Raw genomic sequence first — 15,671 nt, forward strand, 5'->3', positions numbered from 1 at the left:
TTGAACAGCTTAAGTACTTTTTGGTATAATAAGACAAGTGTGTTAAAATCATTAATTTATGACAACCACCTATACACTTCAAGAATGTTTCAACTCCTCCAAAACAATTGAACTTCTTAATTAAAAATGCATTTATTTACAAACTGAAAATAAATCTTGCAAAGTGCACATAAAACTAGCAATAATCACACAATATTTAATGGGCACGTTCATGAATTTCTTTTTACTAGGATTACATTGTAGAGCAATAACATGTTCTGCTGCCAACCACCTAGTTTAGTCGCACATGAGGAATTGTGGGTATAAAAGGGTTTATAAACTTAGATGAGCCAACTTCTATTAACTTGAGTTTATGCATCTGGATTATGCTGATGAAGCAGCACATAAAACCATTAGAACAAAGGAGACAATGTTGCTGAAGAAGTCCACATCTAGGCAGTCACCTGCAGAGGCTTAGCACAGAGACACGCATCAAATCCAACTGCTAGATGAACCAGGTCATGAGATGTTACCCATAAAATCCATAATCAAAGTTCTCTGACTATAAAACAACAAAAACAACCACAAATAAGACTAATCATGGTATTTGACAAACACCCAAAATTTGACCAATCACACAGTTCAACAATGCAAAGCAGTAGAGTAGAAGTGAAATGCTCCTAAATTACAATGGAAATTGAACTAAAGAATCAAGCTAAGTTGACAGACCTTAGATCAGAAGAATCTCTGAAACGTGCAAGCATCTGAATCATTGCATCAATAGTCAACTGTCCAGAGAACATTTGATGGAAATAGGCATTCACCTCTGTGTCTATATCATCTGAGATACCCTCTGAAACTGGTGGAACAAATGGTCCAGTAGTTGGAATCCTTGGAATAGATGAGCTATGCAACTTCTTCATTTCCTCAAAATGCTGGTTAGAAATAAGCTGTCCTGAATGTGGCTGGAGAACCTGCAATAGAAATTTTAATTTGTGATGTGGTTCTGCAATGCCATGAACAACTGGATTTTCACATCAACAAGCTAATAGAAACAGGAGCTATAAATAACCTTGAAGAATATTGAACATGTTTCACGATACACATTCAAAATAGTTGATTGAGATTGTGGAAAAGAGACATCTGGGACATCAGCTGTTGCATCGGCAAGTGCTTCTTTTAAAAACCTCAGACAATCCTGGAGTAATAGAATTTCTTGAAACAAGGAAAGCAAGTGAAATAATTATGCAAAAAAACAAACAAACAAACTTGCAATCATATTACCTCAAAGAAAGCATCTTTATATGTACTTAAATATTCATTCAACCAATTCTCAAGATTAATGTGATCTTTCCTAGAAGCAACAACAGCCAATCTAATGCTAAAAGGAAAAGGAGTTGTAGCCAGAACCGATGATAAAATCTGCATAGAAAGAGTTAGGCATGTAAATGAATAAGCACATACAAATGACAACTACCCGTATATCAACTATTACAAATGAAATATTTGAATGTTCATATATGGAACAACAATAGTGACACAAAGATTGTTGTTTTGTTAATGCCTTTAGCAATTGGCAGTTTACAGATTAAGCATAAAGCAACATACCGCAGATTGCTGACACAAGATTTAAACTTACCAAAACGGAAGGTTGTCGAGGGCAATTAGAGAGAGGTAAACTTGTCTCAACATATATTTTCCTTAAGGATGGAGTTTAATTTTTGTCAAGCATGGTAGAATCATGATAGGTGGTTATTTAAACACCTACCTTCTAGAATCTAGATAGAAACTAAATAGCACTATGTCATAAACACCGTACAGATTCCTCAATTCAACTCTTCCAACACCTCTCTTTTCATTGGTTGTTAGAGGCTGTTTTAATCAAATCAACAAGCGCATTACTGCTCATATTGCCTCATTTCCATCAAAATTGAATTCCTTCTGTTTGTGTCATTTTTAAAGGTGATGCTGTTGGGAAAAACATAGGTTGAAGCAGAAACTACTTTTAGTAACACTCTCCATATGTACAGTCCTACCAAGAAACCTTGAGTCCACAATCTGGAATCCATCTGGGACCTATATGTCTCATCAATGATCTTCAACAGGAACATCCATTCAAAGACTCATGGGGAATTAGGTTCATAACCAACAATCATGCAGCATGGATAAGTGATTCTAACCTGAGAATTTTACATCAGGACAAAATGAGCAATTAAATTAGCATCTTTATGAATATCCGTATTTTGCTTGAATATTTTTCAAATCCTAAAATCATCCCTTCTTTTATGACATCATCTAATACATTTGGAAACTACCAAGTATGGTACCAGCTATCAGACACCACTTAAGCTGTGTGCAAAAGCAAATGAATATTCTATTATCCTGGAATATGAGAATATCATTCAAACTACCAGATCTTCAAATGAGCTCTAAGCCAAGGGAAATAAATGTTGAATTATCCTAGCATATGACCCTATTATTGAACCACTCCATATGAACATAGCTTCCTAGAGAAAGCAATGCACCTCCATTAACAACCAAGGCATGCCACTTATAACACCAACCTCCTAAGATTCAAAATGGAAATAAAATATTAAAGATAAATTCAATCAGGTGTTACTTAGCTAATGGTTAGGAACATTTGTTTGGCAGACAAATAGGTTATATCCATAAACCTATCTAAATAACATATAAAAACTTTTTTAAAAAAAAAGGTACGGCATCAATAGCAATGATTGTCTGCGCTTATGAGTTATTTATGACATTTGAACAATTATTTGAACGTTTTGAATTCACACAATATCTAATTTCATTAGCAATTACATGAGGATAAAAAAGGTTTAGCAATCTTCTATACCATGAGGAATATAATAGGAAAAAAGTTTTGGTGAATATTAGATAATTGATGAGAACAGAAATTGGAATCAGGAAGGCCCCATCATAAACAACAATAACAGTTGACTGATTGGATCAGACAAATTAAAATTGGATAAAAACATAATTCAAAATAAAATACAGGGGAAAACAGATGAAAAAACATCTAACAGAGAAGATATACAGGAATCTAAAAATAATATAGGTAATTTGTCTAACTTATTTTGATAATTACTTGAATTATTAATCCCAAACAGTATGCATCATTTAGCAGTTAGCATAAAACAATGCATAACAATAAGTGACAAAGTTGACTACAATCTAGTTTTTCACAACATTCAATATTTCAAAAACATTTTTCATCAATTTAACTGGAAGTTTAAACATGATTCCTATTTTTAACATAACTGAAGTGAAGATAATTATTTGTCCATTTTTTGAAGAGACTACGATCTAGTTTTTCATAACATTCAATATTTCAAAAACATTTTTCATCAATTTAACTGGAAGTTTAAACATGATTCCTATTTTTAACATAACTGAAGTGAAGATAATTATTTGTCCATTTTTTGAAGAGAGTCCTTGTTTGCAAAGAACAGGTAAAATGTAAAATCATCTTATTTAATTGACAGGCAAGTAGCAGCATGAAAATAAGACTATCAGTAAGTTGCATTCTCAACAAGCTATTCTTCAGTACAAGCATGAGAAATCACAATCTTCATTGACATATACGTGCAATATATGTCTACATGTTTGGTGGGCTAATAAAAGAGAGGATTATGGTGGATATAAATTATTGATCTATTGTCAACAATTGCTGAAACAAATCACTCCATTGGTCACACAATAACATGATGGCAATTGTGTAGTAGCAAATTACAATAAACCAATGAAATGAAAATATTGATCATGATGAAAATATATAGAAACAAGACAAAAATAATTTGATGTGTTAATGTCCCACCAGGTATTCACATGGCTGGTAGCAATGTGTCTTGTTTATTATTTGGAATACCAACACAATAGTAGTTTACTAGTTAAGAAAAAAACAGTTTCAGAATAATATTGAATATGTTGGCTGGAAAAGTGAAGAAAATGCAAAATAAAAAAATTAAAGATGGAACAACAGAGTATTGTAAATAGCAATTACCTTCAATTCCTCACATATATCAACTACCCTAAATAAATTCTTGGGATCAGTCAGGCTTTCTATAAATCCTCGAAGAACTAGGTTGGGATTTATATGCCATAGCTGCGTAAATGTGCTGCTTCTTGATGGATCTTTTAGAATCACATGAAATAATGTAGAAGATACTTCATGCTGGATGAGATTGTATGTCGTCTGCTTGGAACAATAAAAAATAACCATTTTTATTAACCAGTTAAAAAGCACTTTCAGATAGAGAGAAGGATGTTATACATTGATGTGAGCAACTCCAATAAGTAAAACCTCAGGATAATGACTAAGTGGGTCATCTAGTATAAGCCTGACAAAATTAGCATGACCACTTTCAGCAAGCTGGCATAAAATCTCCAACAGATCTACACAAAACCATGCCTGATTTCCTTTCTTGAGATGTCCTAGATCAGCATTTGTCTGAAAGAATATCTGAACACATCATTTGTATGAAGCAACTAATTAATATGCAAATACAACACAACAAAGGCAACAGGGAATACCAGCTGCCTTGAACAGTGTTCAAATGAGAAAATTTCAGGAGGGGCTGACACAGCATATCTCAAGAAAGAAAGCTGGCCTTCAGCATTCTTCCAAACAGAGCCACAAATAGCATGGAGGGGGAAAGGATCCTACAAAACAAACTTAACAATTAGCATGCTAGTAAGAAGGTTATTTTATATCTGCAAGCAAAGGGTACCTGGCATGCACATTTGTATAGAGACATTAGAAGAGAAAATGCAGCTTCATCAGGAATCACAAAGCCCTCATGATCAAGTTTTTCCATGACAAGTGCCCAATTTGTCTTTGGAGCCTGCATGCAAATTAGGGGTAATTAGGGAAAAAATTCTATCTTTAGAGAACTCGAGAAAGTTAAACTCACAAGTTCCTCAATTGTGTCGACAAGAACATTAATATTCCATGTGTTCAACAGTGAAAAATCATTAGTTAAGCTGCTACCGAGAGCTGAACAGAAAGTTGTGTGAACGTTTAAAGGATCTTCAAGATTGGAATGATTGCGAACAATTATCCCTATTAACTTAGAAAGTGTCTCTTCATTCAGTGGTAGGAATTGAGATAGTATCTCTTTACAATGGGAAATGTCAACTGTGCATCCATAGCCCAATTCTGCTACTATATCAGCCATGCTAATCTCCTTTTCAATTTCAGCTAATGCAGCCTCAAAATCATTGTCAGAACAGCCAGAGACTAAATCCAAATGCCTGCAAAGATTTAACAATCAATATTGAAATTTGTGTTGCTCCAAATGCTCAAGCTTATAATCTTCACTAGCATCATTCAAACAACCTGAACTTATCGATGGCATTGCTCTCATTTGTCAGCAGTGGGGCTGATAAGAAAAAAGTGTTCCCCTTCAGTTGAAGAAGAGAGAGAATTCTAGTAAAAGAATCCATGTGCCTTGAAAGGCCTTCAGTTCGGTAGAGAAACATGACAATATCATGAATTTGATCAGTGTGCAAAGTAGAGGAAGGATTTGCACACAATTCCTCAATTTGAGCAATGCAAAAATTTTGACCTAAAAGTCAAGGATGTATTCAATCACAGAACAGAAGATTGGAAAGTAAATGCACTTTGAAATATATGAGGAGAAAAAAGGTAATATTCTTACATCCCAGTAAATAAGTTTACCTTTCATCTTTAAATCAGGATTATCAGAGTCCAATAAAGCAATCCCAACACCTATTTTCTCAGCTACTGACATACCCAATGTGTTTGAAATATCTCCAAGGAAATTTTCATTTATTGGAATGGCATTCAAAGCTTCAGAAAGGTTTGTGCTGAAATGTGGTTTGTCCAGCAAATATTTCACAACAGCAGACAGTAATTCCTTTTTCACCGGAAGGATATCTCCATCTTTAACTAACATTTGATCCAGACACGTCTGAAGCAACAAGGTGCTGCCTTCACTTCCATACTCCGCTAACTGGAAAGAAAATTTCATAATGACACATGAGATAAGAGAGCTCAACAATTGCTTCTTTAGTAGATTACAGCAGCTTAAATTGATGAGAACAAAGTCCAGTCAGTATATACGAACGACTCAAGAATAGGAAGATATCACATTTAAAAACTTTTATTGGGACTTTAATGTTCAGTAAGAACCAACGGATTGGTAGCATAGTTCTATTTGCCGACATCCACGAAGTAGAAATCAACGAGACGAACCAAGGAAATTCATTTGAACGGTGCGAACAATATTAGGGATTCAAGCTATACCCTGCCCCAGTCGAGGACGCCAGGGCCCAAGTAATCAAAGACACACTCTCACGCGCGAACGAGGCGCTACCCCCCACGTACCAAGTCCAATAAATCAGAAAATCACCAGAGACATAACGGTAGGACAGGAATCTAGAAACCTGGCAGAGTTCACGGAGGGTGGAGTCGGAGTTGAAATCGTTGACGCTCTGCAGCAGGAGCTGGATCTGTCCGGCGATGACAGATGAGGGAAGCATGACAGGTACGGCGAAGGCGGAGGATCAGGGCTAGGGTTTCCGATCTGTGCAGAGAGCAGGCGAGTCGAGTGGCGTGGAAGGGGGAGACGAAAGGAGGGAGACCAATGGAAGAGGCGAGAGAGAACGAGGGAGCAAAGACCGAGCTGGAGCGGACGCCAGAAAAAGGGTTTGGCTGGGGATGACCACTTTTTACTACAGCAATAAGATACGGATGTAATTTTCAATTTAGCCCCAGGCTTCACCGACTTCTGTTTGGCCCCTATAGTTCAAAATATTATATTTCAACCCTCATAATTTCTAAATTATTACAGATATTTTAAGTAATTAACTGATTTAATTAGAAAAAAATAATATGAAAGCTCTGGCTGACGGGCCGGCCTGTGGCGTGGCGGGCCGGGCCGTCTGTCATCGAGTGGACGAGATGGGCCTCACGTGACATAGCACGAAGGCCCGCCAAGGCCGAGTTAGTTTTTTCCAGTAAACCCTACCGTCTCTTTCTCGAGCGCTCACGCCGGCCATGTGCGATGCGCTTCGGATCGCCTTCCAGGCGGCTCTTCTTCCGCCGCCTCTGCACGCTGCCGCAAAAGCTCAAGAACGTATCCTACCTCCACCGCGAACGCGTCCTCAAGGAGGCGCAGTGCTTGCTCACCGACTACCTTCACTCCGCCCGCGCCATCCCCTTCTCCCACGCCGACTCCATCGTCTCCCACGCCCCCTTCTCGCTCTCCGCCCTGGTCTCCAAGATCCCTTTCCCGCAAAACGCCGCCGCCGATGACTTTAAGCGCTTCCTCCGCCGCTTCTTTTCCTACCGTCCCGTCAACGAGTACGAGTTTTTCTTCGAGAGCATTGGCCTCTCTCCCTCCTCCTCCTCCCTCGCTGCGTCCGCCTACCGTAGTTACTTCCTCTCCGATGACGCCTCGCTCCTCTCTGCTGTCTCGGCGCTCGTCGGCTTCGGCTTCCCTTGGAGGAAACTCGGCATCCTGTACAGCGAGGAACCCCGCATTTTTTCGGCAGATGCCAACAGTCTCGTTGCCAGGCTCCGCGCCCTCGACGCCCGGGGCTTCCATCGTGTATGCATCATTAGCATTTGCCTTGCTTTCCCCTCCGTGCTGAGTGCAGAAGCTGAACCTGGCGGTGAGATTGATCTACTGTTTCAGGATTTGAGAAAGGTCTTCATCGACTTTGATCTCGCTGGATTGGTCCCCGAAGACGACGTGGATGTTTTCCTCCACACGTGCAGGAAGATTCGTGTGTTCTACGATCTGGGTGCTACAAAAGGGACGATGGGCGAGCTGATGGGCAGGAATCGGAAGATATTCCTGGAGCTGGACGAGGCGTTAATAGCCCAAAAATTGAATTTTTTCATCAATTTAGGAATGGAGGCTGCTGAAGCTGGGCATTTCATTCTTAAACATGCTGATCTTTTCAATCTCGATTTCGACAATCCAACCATTGTGATGCCAGAGTATCTAAAGCGCATTGGTTTGGATGAGGATGAAATCGAGTCGTTGTGTCGGAAGTATCCTTATGTGATGGGCAAGAATAAATTAAGGAATTTGCCAGCGATGATGAAAGCCATGAATCTGCACAAGCAGGTCCTAGGCAAGATCTTGAATGGGAATCTCCATTATCTCTCGTCTGAATTTGTTCTTGCTGCCTCTCATCATGCAGCACTAGAGAGTGGGTTTCTGCAAGGTTTGGAAAGGCTAAAACGTACCAGGAAGGAGCAGTATCTTGACAGTAAACTAGAATTCATGCAAAGTATTGGATTTGGGGAGAATACGCTCACAGTTAAATCCATGTCGCTGATCAATATTAGCGGAAAGGACCAATTGCAGGAGCGCATTGATTGCCTTCTCCAGCTGGGTATTGAATACTCCATGCTTTGTCGGATGGTAAATGCAAAGCCAATTATACTGAATCAGTGCAAAGAAATGCTCCATGAGAAGGTGAATTTCCTTTGCAACGACTTGGGTTTTTCATTAGAGTATCTTGATATTTTCCCTGCTTTCCTTTGTTTTGATCTGGAGAACAGAACCAAGCCACGTTATAAAATGCTAAAGTGGCTTAAAGAACTCGGCTTGCTCAAGAAGCCTTTTGCCCCTGGTACTGTTCTTGCAAATTCTGAGAGGAGATTCATGGTTAACCTCTATAGTATCCATCCAGCTGCTCCTAAACAATGGTTGGAATGCTTCTCATCCAGAAGTGACAATTATGGGAATCAAAGAATCTTATTTAATTAGCATAGAGATGAGGCATGAAGAATCAACAAAGGCCATAAACCAGCGTGTTAGTGATGCTCCTCTATCTATCAATTTTATAGTTGCTTCAATATGTTTTCAAAACAATGATATAACTGCATGCAAACATTATGGTAACTTCAGTTTTGACTACCATATGTTATAGGTTACTTTAATAAACTAAAAGCATTTTGTAACTCCATTTTTCATGCCATCAATCAATCATGATCTTATGACTTTGCAAAATTGGGGTGTATTTCTTGTTCATATTGTGACCCCGCATCTTGTGCACCGGGCTGCCCTTTATTGTCTTGGTCACGATTCAATTCTTAAGATATTTCACATGAACCAGGGAACCTGGCCTTGAGTCCTTTTCAACTTTTGATCCATAACACGTTGACACTTACTGCTCTTGTAAAACTGTTAAGACTATTGATACCTTCTAACATATGTTCTACTCGAAACAGTTTGTATGGTCAATTGCTTACACCGATAATTGTATGTTTACTGGCTTTGTGCATTCTTATTTATTCTGATAAGTTAGTTAATTCCAATCTGTCTTCATATCTCACTCAACTTTACTTTTATAACTTATGTCTGCCCTTCAATTTGTGTCTTCTTAGTCATTAATGATTGATCGATGCAAGTCATCCAAGCACCACAAAGAACTTATCTGAGTCTTGCTAGATTTTCGTTCATAAGCACCTCATAAGGTATCATTCATCTTAATGCAGCTCTGACCTTTGTTTTCTGGAGGGCAAGCTACTTCATAGGATTTTATCAAAGCAGCTTTACCTTGATGAAGCATTGTATCATTCATCTTGATTGTGACTTTAATCATAGCAGTTTTAAAAAGCAGCATTGCATCCATACACATCAGTCTAAGCTGCTAAAATATCCTTGCTCTAGTTACTCGAAGAGTCAAACTATCGTTGTGCCAGCATCAACTGCTCTAATAGGGTTGTTACATGATGCCAAGCCTTCAGGGATGTTAGTTCACCTCAAGCCTCTATTACAATAGCTTGCTGAGGATCAGATGTGAAAAAACAAGAAACTCAAATTCTAGCCCCCTCGGCCATGGTGTAATTTCCGGAGGAAGTTCATTGTTTGAATTATCAAAAAAAAAACTCAAATTCGATTTATCATGTAGAATTGTTTGAATGTTAAGAAGGTGCTTGTGAGGAAGGGTGTTTCCATTGGATGGTTTCTGTGGTGTTGTAGAAGTGAATTATTGTTGTAATATACGTGTAACAGTTTGTTGGTCTTTGATGTACAAGGATTAAAGGGCATTTCAACAAAGTAAAAGAATTTTAGGGTATGTTTAGACTAGAATGGAAGAAATGTTAGTAGTCCCTAAGGTATAATTAAATTGGTTATGATAAAATAGAATTGTTGAAATAGATAAAGATTGAATTATGATAAAATTGAGATAATATCATTCTCCGTGTGATTTAGTGTCGTTTTTTCTGTGGAATTGGATCGGTCATCTTGGATTGAGTCTTCAGATAGATTGAGATTTATTAAAAAAATTTTTATAGTTTTTTCACTTTTGATCTGATAAAGAGGCTGAAACAAGGCTATTCAAAAAAAAGCAGGTAAGGCTTCATGGGCCGTCGATACGACATTTGACCATGCCCATAAACCCTAACATCCTCTCGATCTCCCCCCTCCCTTTCGCCGTCGCGATTCTCGACGGCCCTGCTCGATGCGCTTCCCCTCGCCCTCCCGGCGGCTGCTCTCCCGTCTCCTCTGCACGCTGCCGCAGAAACTCACCAACGTGCACTACTGCCTCCGCGAGCGCGTCCTCAAGGAGGCGCAGTGCTGTCTCACCGACTACCTCAACTCGGCCCGCGCCATCCCCTTCTCCTACGCCGACTCCATCGTCTCCCACGCCCCCTTCTCCCTCTCCGCCTTCGTCGCCCAGGTCCCCTTCCCTACGAGCACTGCTCGAGCGGACTTGAAGCGCATCTTCCGCCGCTTCCTCACGTACAACCCCGTCAACGAGTACGACTTTTTTTTCGAGAGCATCGGCCTCCCTCCCTCCTCCTCCTCCTCCTCCTCCACTGCCGCCTCTACCTGCCCCGGTTACTTCCTTTCCGATGACGCTGTGCTCCTTGCAGCAGTCTCCGCGCTCGTGCACTACGGCTTCCCTTGGACCAAGCTCGGCCTCCTCTACCGTGAGGAGCCTCACATCTTTTCATCAGACTCCGACAGACTTGTTTCCAGGCTCCGCTCTATCGAGGCCCGTGGCTTTCACCGTGCATGCATCATCGGCATTTGCCTTGCTTTCCCCTCCGCGCTGAGTGCAGATGCTGACCCTAGTGGGGAAATCGATCACTTGTTTCAGTATCTGAACAAGGTCTTCCTCAACTTCGACCTATCAGACTCCGTCCCGGAAAACAATGTGGACATCTTCCTCCATGTGTGTAGGAATATTCGCGTGTTCTATGATTTGGATTCTAAAAAGGGAACGATGGCCGAGCTGATGTGCAAGAACCTTCGGAAGATATTTCTTGAGCTGGATGATGCCTCAGTATCCCAAAAATTGAAGTTTTTTATCAAATTAGGAATGGATGCTACTGAAGCTGGGCATTTCATTCTTAAACATGCTGATATCTTCAATATCGATTTGGAAACCCCTAGCATTTTGATGCCGGAGTATCTCAAGTCTATTGGTTTGCATAAGGATAATGTCGCTATGCTGTCTTGGAGGTTTCCTTATGTGATGGGCAAGAATAAATTAGGGAATTTGCCGGCGACCATGAAAGCCATGAATCTGCACGATTGGTTCCTTGGCAAGATCTTGAATGGGAATCTCCATTATCTCTCGTCTGAATCTGTTCTTGCTGGCTCTCATGACACAGCATTAGACAGTGGGTTTTGTCAAGGTCTGGAAAGGCTAAAATGTGCGAAGATGGAGGAATTCTTGGACAAGAAAGTGGAATTCATGCTGAGTATCGGATTTGGGGAGAATAAGCTGACACTTAGATCCATATCAGTGCTCAAAGGCCCAAACGACCAATTGCAGGAGCGCTTCGATTGCCTTCTCGAGCTGGGTATTAAGTACTCCATGCTTTGTAGGATGGTAAATGCAAAACCCCTTATATTGAATCAGTGCAAAGATACCTTCCATGAGAAGGTGAATTTCCTTTGCAATGACTTGGGCTACTCGTTGGAGTACCTTGAAACTTTCCCTGCTTTTCTTTGTTTTAGTCTGGAGAACAGAACTAAGCCAAGATTTAAAATGCTAGAGCGGCTTAAAGAACTTGGCTTGTTGAAGAAGCATCCTGCCCCATCCACAATGCTTTCAAATTCTGATAGGGGATTCATGACTTTCCTCTATAGTGTCCATCCAGCTGCTCCTAAACAGTGGCTGGAGTGCTACTCATCCAGACATGACAAAGATGGAAATCGAAGAACCTTATTTACGGCCCGCCATGTTGCATAAAAATCAGGCTTAAAGAATTGGCAAATACTTTTTTTCAGTGTTGATCACTGAGGCTCTTCGGTGTACATGTAAACTTTATTGGAGCTTATGATTTCTTTCATTCCATAATTCAGTCAACCATTACCTTTTGAATCCACAGAATTAGGATTTATGAATGTATTGTTGTCTTTCTTATTCATATTGCCCCAGTTCTGACCCAACCCCTAAGATATTCCAAATGAATTATGAGGCCTGGCCTTGAGTCCTTTGAATCTGTTGATAAATGACACTTATCAAGCATAAAACTAGGCACTACTTGGATGTTTGCTAAATTCTTTTTCTGGACAAGCTTTTAGGAAAACAATTTAAAGCTTGCAGAATACTAGTATCTCCAGTTTTATGATTAAGAGCTGACACAGATTATTGATTATTTACAGGCTTACTGAATCCTTATTAGTTTGAACAGGTCAGTTAACTTGGATCTGCTTTCATATATCACTCAGCTTGATGTTGCACAGGTACAACCTAGTTGATTGTACCTTTTGGCCAGTCTTACAAGATTGATCCTTGTTCTTTAACACTGGGTGAAATTTGATCTTCTACAAAGAAAAGAGTGGCTGATTTATCCATCTTTCTCTTGCTTCTGATTGCTGAAATGAAGATTCTGTATCCACCGTGCTGAAAAAAATATAAGGTTTGTTTACAACTATCATAAATGTTTATCTTTTGGTTATGTTAAAGTTCAGTCATTTTAGCTTGCATGATATGATTGGCCTCCTTCTGGATCCAAGGTTCCTTGATCATAATCTCCATACATTGTCTATTTCAACATCCTTGCTCTAGTTACTGCCTTAGAAGGTGCTTATTCTTCTATCGAAGTTGAACAAATCTTAGATGATGATGACTGGGATTAAGGTTCCCTCATTGGAACCCCCATGGCTTGCTGAACATCCTCAGTTGTAAACAGGTATCAATTGAGCATTGAGGGTGGTCCTTTGCGTAACACATATGAAAACAATTAATATTGTAATTTTTTTTCTTCCTCTAATTCTGATTCTGTGTATTCATTCAAAGTTTTCTCGCAATGATTGTGCAATCAAGGAACACAAGTCAGGTTGTGCTGCAGCTTGAAACAAGTCTTTGGTAAATCATGGGCCGGGGCTTCATGGGCCGTGGGCTTAATCACTCCGACCTTAGGACTTCGCCCTTAAACCCTACCTCTCTGTTTATGAATCGGGTCTTTCCCGTCGCGATTCCTGCCGCCCAGACGCGATGCGCTTCGCCTCGCCGTCCCGGAGGCTGCTCTCCCGCCTCCTCTGCACGCTGCCGCAGAAACTCACCAACGTGCATTTCCACCTCCGCGACCGTGTCCTCAAGGAAGCGCGGAGCTGGCTCACGGAGTACTTCCACTCTGAACGCGCCATCCCCTTCTCCCACGCCAACTCCATCGTCTCACACGCCCCCTTCGCCCTCTCCGCCTTCGTCGCCCAGGTCCCCTTTCCTTCGAGCACCGCTCGAGCGGACTTGAAGCGCATCTTCCGCCGCTTCCTCACGTACCACCCTGTTAACGAGTACGACTTTTTTTTCGAGAGCATCGGCCTCCCTCCCTCCTCCTCCTCCTCCACTGCGGCATCCGCCTTTCCCAGTTACTTCCTTTCCGACGACTCCTTGCTCCTTGCTGCAGTCTCCGCGCTCGTGCACTACGGCTTCCCTTGGACCAAGCTCGGCCTCCTCTACCGTGAGGAGCCCCGCATCTTTTCATCAGATTCCGACAAACTTATTTCCAGGCTCCGCGCTCTCGAAGCCCGTGGCTTTCACCGCGCATGCATCATCGGCATTTGCCTTACTTTCCCCTCCGCGCTGAGTGGAGACGCTGACCCTGGTGGGGAAATCGATCACTTGTTTCAGTATCTGAACAAGGTCTTCCTCAAGCTCGATCTATCAGACTCCGTCCCGGAAAACAATGTGGACATCTTCCTCCAGGTATGTAGGAATATTCGTGTGTTCTATGATTTGGATTCTAGAAAGGGAACGATGGGCGAGCTGATGTGCAAGAACCTTCTAAATATATTTCTTGAGCTGGATGATGCCTTAATAGCACAAAAATTGAAGTTTTTCATCAATTTAGGAATGGAGGCTTCTGAAGCTGGGCATTTCATTCTAAAACATGCTGATCTTTTCAATATCGATTTGGAAAACTCCAGCATTTTGATGCCAGAGTATCTCAAGTCTGTTGGTTTGGAAGAGGATAAAGTTGCTTTGCTGTCTAGGAAGTTTCCTTTTGCAATGGGCAAGAATAAATTAGGGAATTTGCCAGCGACGATGAAAGCCATGAATCTGCACAAGTGGTTCCTAGGCAAGATCTTGAATGGGAATCAACATTATCTCTCGTCTGAATTTGTTCTTGCTGGCTCTCATGACACAGCATTAGAGAGTGGGTTTTGTCAAGGTCTGGAAAGGCTAAAATGTGCGAAGAGGGAGCAATTCTTGGACAAGAAAGTGGAATTCATGCAGAGTATCGGATTTGGGGAGAATAAGCTGACGCTTAGATCCATATCAGTGCTCAAAGGCCCAAACGACCAATTGCAGGAGCGCTTCGATTGCCTTCTCGAGCTAGGTGTCGAGTACTCCGTGCTTTGTAGGATGGTATGTGCAAAACCCCTTATATTGAATCAGTGCAAAGATACCTTCCATGAGAAGGTGAATTTCCTTTGCAATGACTTGGGTTACTCGGTGGAGTACCTTGAAAAATTCCCTGCTTTTCTTTGTTTTGGTCTGGAGAACAGAACTAAGCCAAGATATAAAATGCTAGATTGGCTTACAGAACAAGGCTTGCTGAAACAGAATCGTGCGCCATCCACCATTCTTTCATTTTCTGAGAAGGAATTCATGACTTTCCTCCATACTGTCCATCCAGCTGCTCCTAAACATTGGCTGGAGTGCTACGCATCCAGAGGTGACAAAGATGGAAATCAAAGAACCTTATTTACGCCTGTGCATAAAAACCAGGCTTAAAGAATTGACAAATACTTTTTTTTTCAGTGTCGATCACTGAGGCTCTTCAGTGTACATGTAAACTTTATTGGAATTTATGATTTCTTACATGCATAATTCAGTCAATCCTTGCCTTTGGAATCTGCTGAATTTGCCTTTATGGATGTATTGTTGTTTTTCTTATTCATATTGTCCTAGTTCTGACTCAACCCCTAAGATATTTCAAATGCATTAAGGGGAAAATTTTAAAGCTTGCAGACTATTGGGATCTCCAGTTTTATGTTTAAGAGATGACACAGGTTATTGAATATTTATCCCTATTAGTTTGAGCAGGTCAGTTAACTTGGATTTGCTTTGATATTTCACTCAGCTTTAGTCTTGCGGAGCAACCAAACATGGTCACCTAGTTTGATTGTAGCTTTTGGCCAGTCTTACAAGATTGATCCTTGTTCATTATTTATTTTCATGGAGTAGTTACAGAACACTGGGTGAAATTTGATCTTCTA

The 15,671-nt window shown here is 40.7% G+C and overlaps 4 protein-coding genes across 8 annotated transcripts in view; 3 read left to right on the top strand and 1 right to left on the bottom strand.

The window, feature by feature from the left end:
- Positions 1-6,641, bottom strand: part of LOC141847325 (uncharacterized) — a 30,382-nt gene extending 23,741 nt beyond the window's left edge. For 2 of the 3 annotated variants that reach the window (XM_074735340.1, XM_074735339.1), the window contains exons 1-11: positions 6,409-6,641; positions 5,681-5,975; positions 5,339-5,567; positions 4,914-5,253; positions 4,731-4,844; positions 4,534-4,662; positions 4,274-4,462; positions 4,004-4,195; positions 1,264-1,401; positions 1,052-1,177; positions 709-953 (exon numbers count right to left, since the gene is read on the bottom strand). In XM_074735340.1, the coding sequence (XP_074591441.1) occupies positions 709-953; positions 1,052-1,177; positions 1,264-1,401; positions 4,004-4,195; positions 4,274-4,462; positions 4,534-4,662; positions 4,731-4,844; positions 4,914-5,253; positions 5,339-5,567; positions 5,681-5,975; positions 6,409-6,504 (2,093 nt within the window). In that variant the 5' untranslated portion in view covers positions 6,505-6,641. The remainder of the gene's footprint in view (positions 1-708; positions 954-1,051; positions 1,178-1,263; positions 1,402-4,003; positions 4,196-4,273; positions 4,463-4,533; positions 4,663-4,730; positions 4,845-4,913; positions 5,254-5,338; positions 5,568-5,680; positions 5,976-6,408) is intronic. The other variant, XM_074735341.1, reaches the window with a different exon arrangement.
- A 381-nt stretch (positions 6,642-7,022) lies between these two features.
- On the top strand, positions 7,023-9,548 carry LOC141847710 (transcription termination factor MTEF18, mitochondrial-like). 3 transcript variants are annotated; one of them, XM_074735778.1, is made up of 3 exons: positions 7,025-7,574; positions 7,662-8,793; positions 9,479-9,548. In XM_074735778.1, the coding sequence occupies exons 1-2, from the start codon at positions 7,029-7,031 to the stop codon at positions 8,745-8,747; spliced, it is 1,632 nt and encodes a 543-aa protein (XP_074591879.1). In that variant the 5' UTR covers positions 7,025-7,028; the 3' UTR covers positions 8,748-8,793; positions 9,479-9,548. The 3 variants fall into 3 exon arrangements, with proteins under 3 accessions (XP_074591881.1, XP_074591879.1, XP_074591880.1); XM_074735780.1 differs by having other exon boundaries at positions 7,023-8,793; XM_074735779.1 differs by lacking the exon at positions 9,479-9,548 and having other exon boundaries at positions 7,025-8,453; positions 8,540-8,678.
- An 881-nt stretch (positions 9,549-10,429) lies between these two features.
- On the top strand, positions 10,430-12,324 carry LOC141847794 (transcription termination factor MTEF18, mitochondrial-like). Its single transcript, XM_074735882.1, has one exon. The coding sequence runs from the start codon at positions 10,450-10,452 to the stop codon at positions 12,190-12,192; it is 1,743 nt and encodes a 580-aa protein (XP_074591983.1). The 5' UTR covers positions 10,430-10,449; the 3' UTR covers positions 12,193-12,324.
- Positions 12,325-13,437: 1,113 nt separating this feature from the next.
- On the top strand, positions 13,438-15,283 carry LOC141847997 (transcription termination factor MTEF18, mitochondrial-like). Its single transcript, XM_074736111.1, has one exon. It carries the CDS (start codon positions 13,444-13,446, stop codon positions 15,184-15,186), a length of 1,743 nt encoding a protein of 580 aa, XP_074592212.1. The 5' UTR covers positions 13,438-13,443; the 3' UTR covers positions 15,187-15,283.
- Positions 15,284-15,671: the final 388 nt, after the last annotated feature.

This window comes from Curcuma longa, chromosome 16 (genome assembly GCF_044706935.1).
Source record: "Curcuma longa cultivar G26 ecotype Majalengka, Jawa Barat chromosome 16, ITB_CL_G26_1.1, whole genome shotgun sequence".
NCBI lineage: Eukaryota > Viridiplantae > Streptophyta > Magnoliopsida > Zingiberales > Zingiberaceae > Curcuma > Curcuma longa.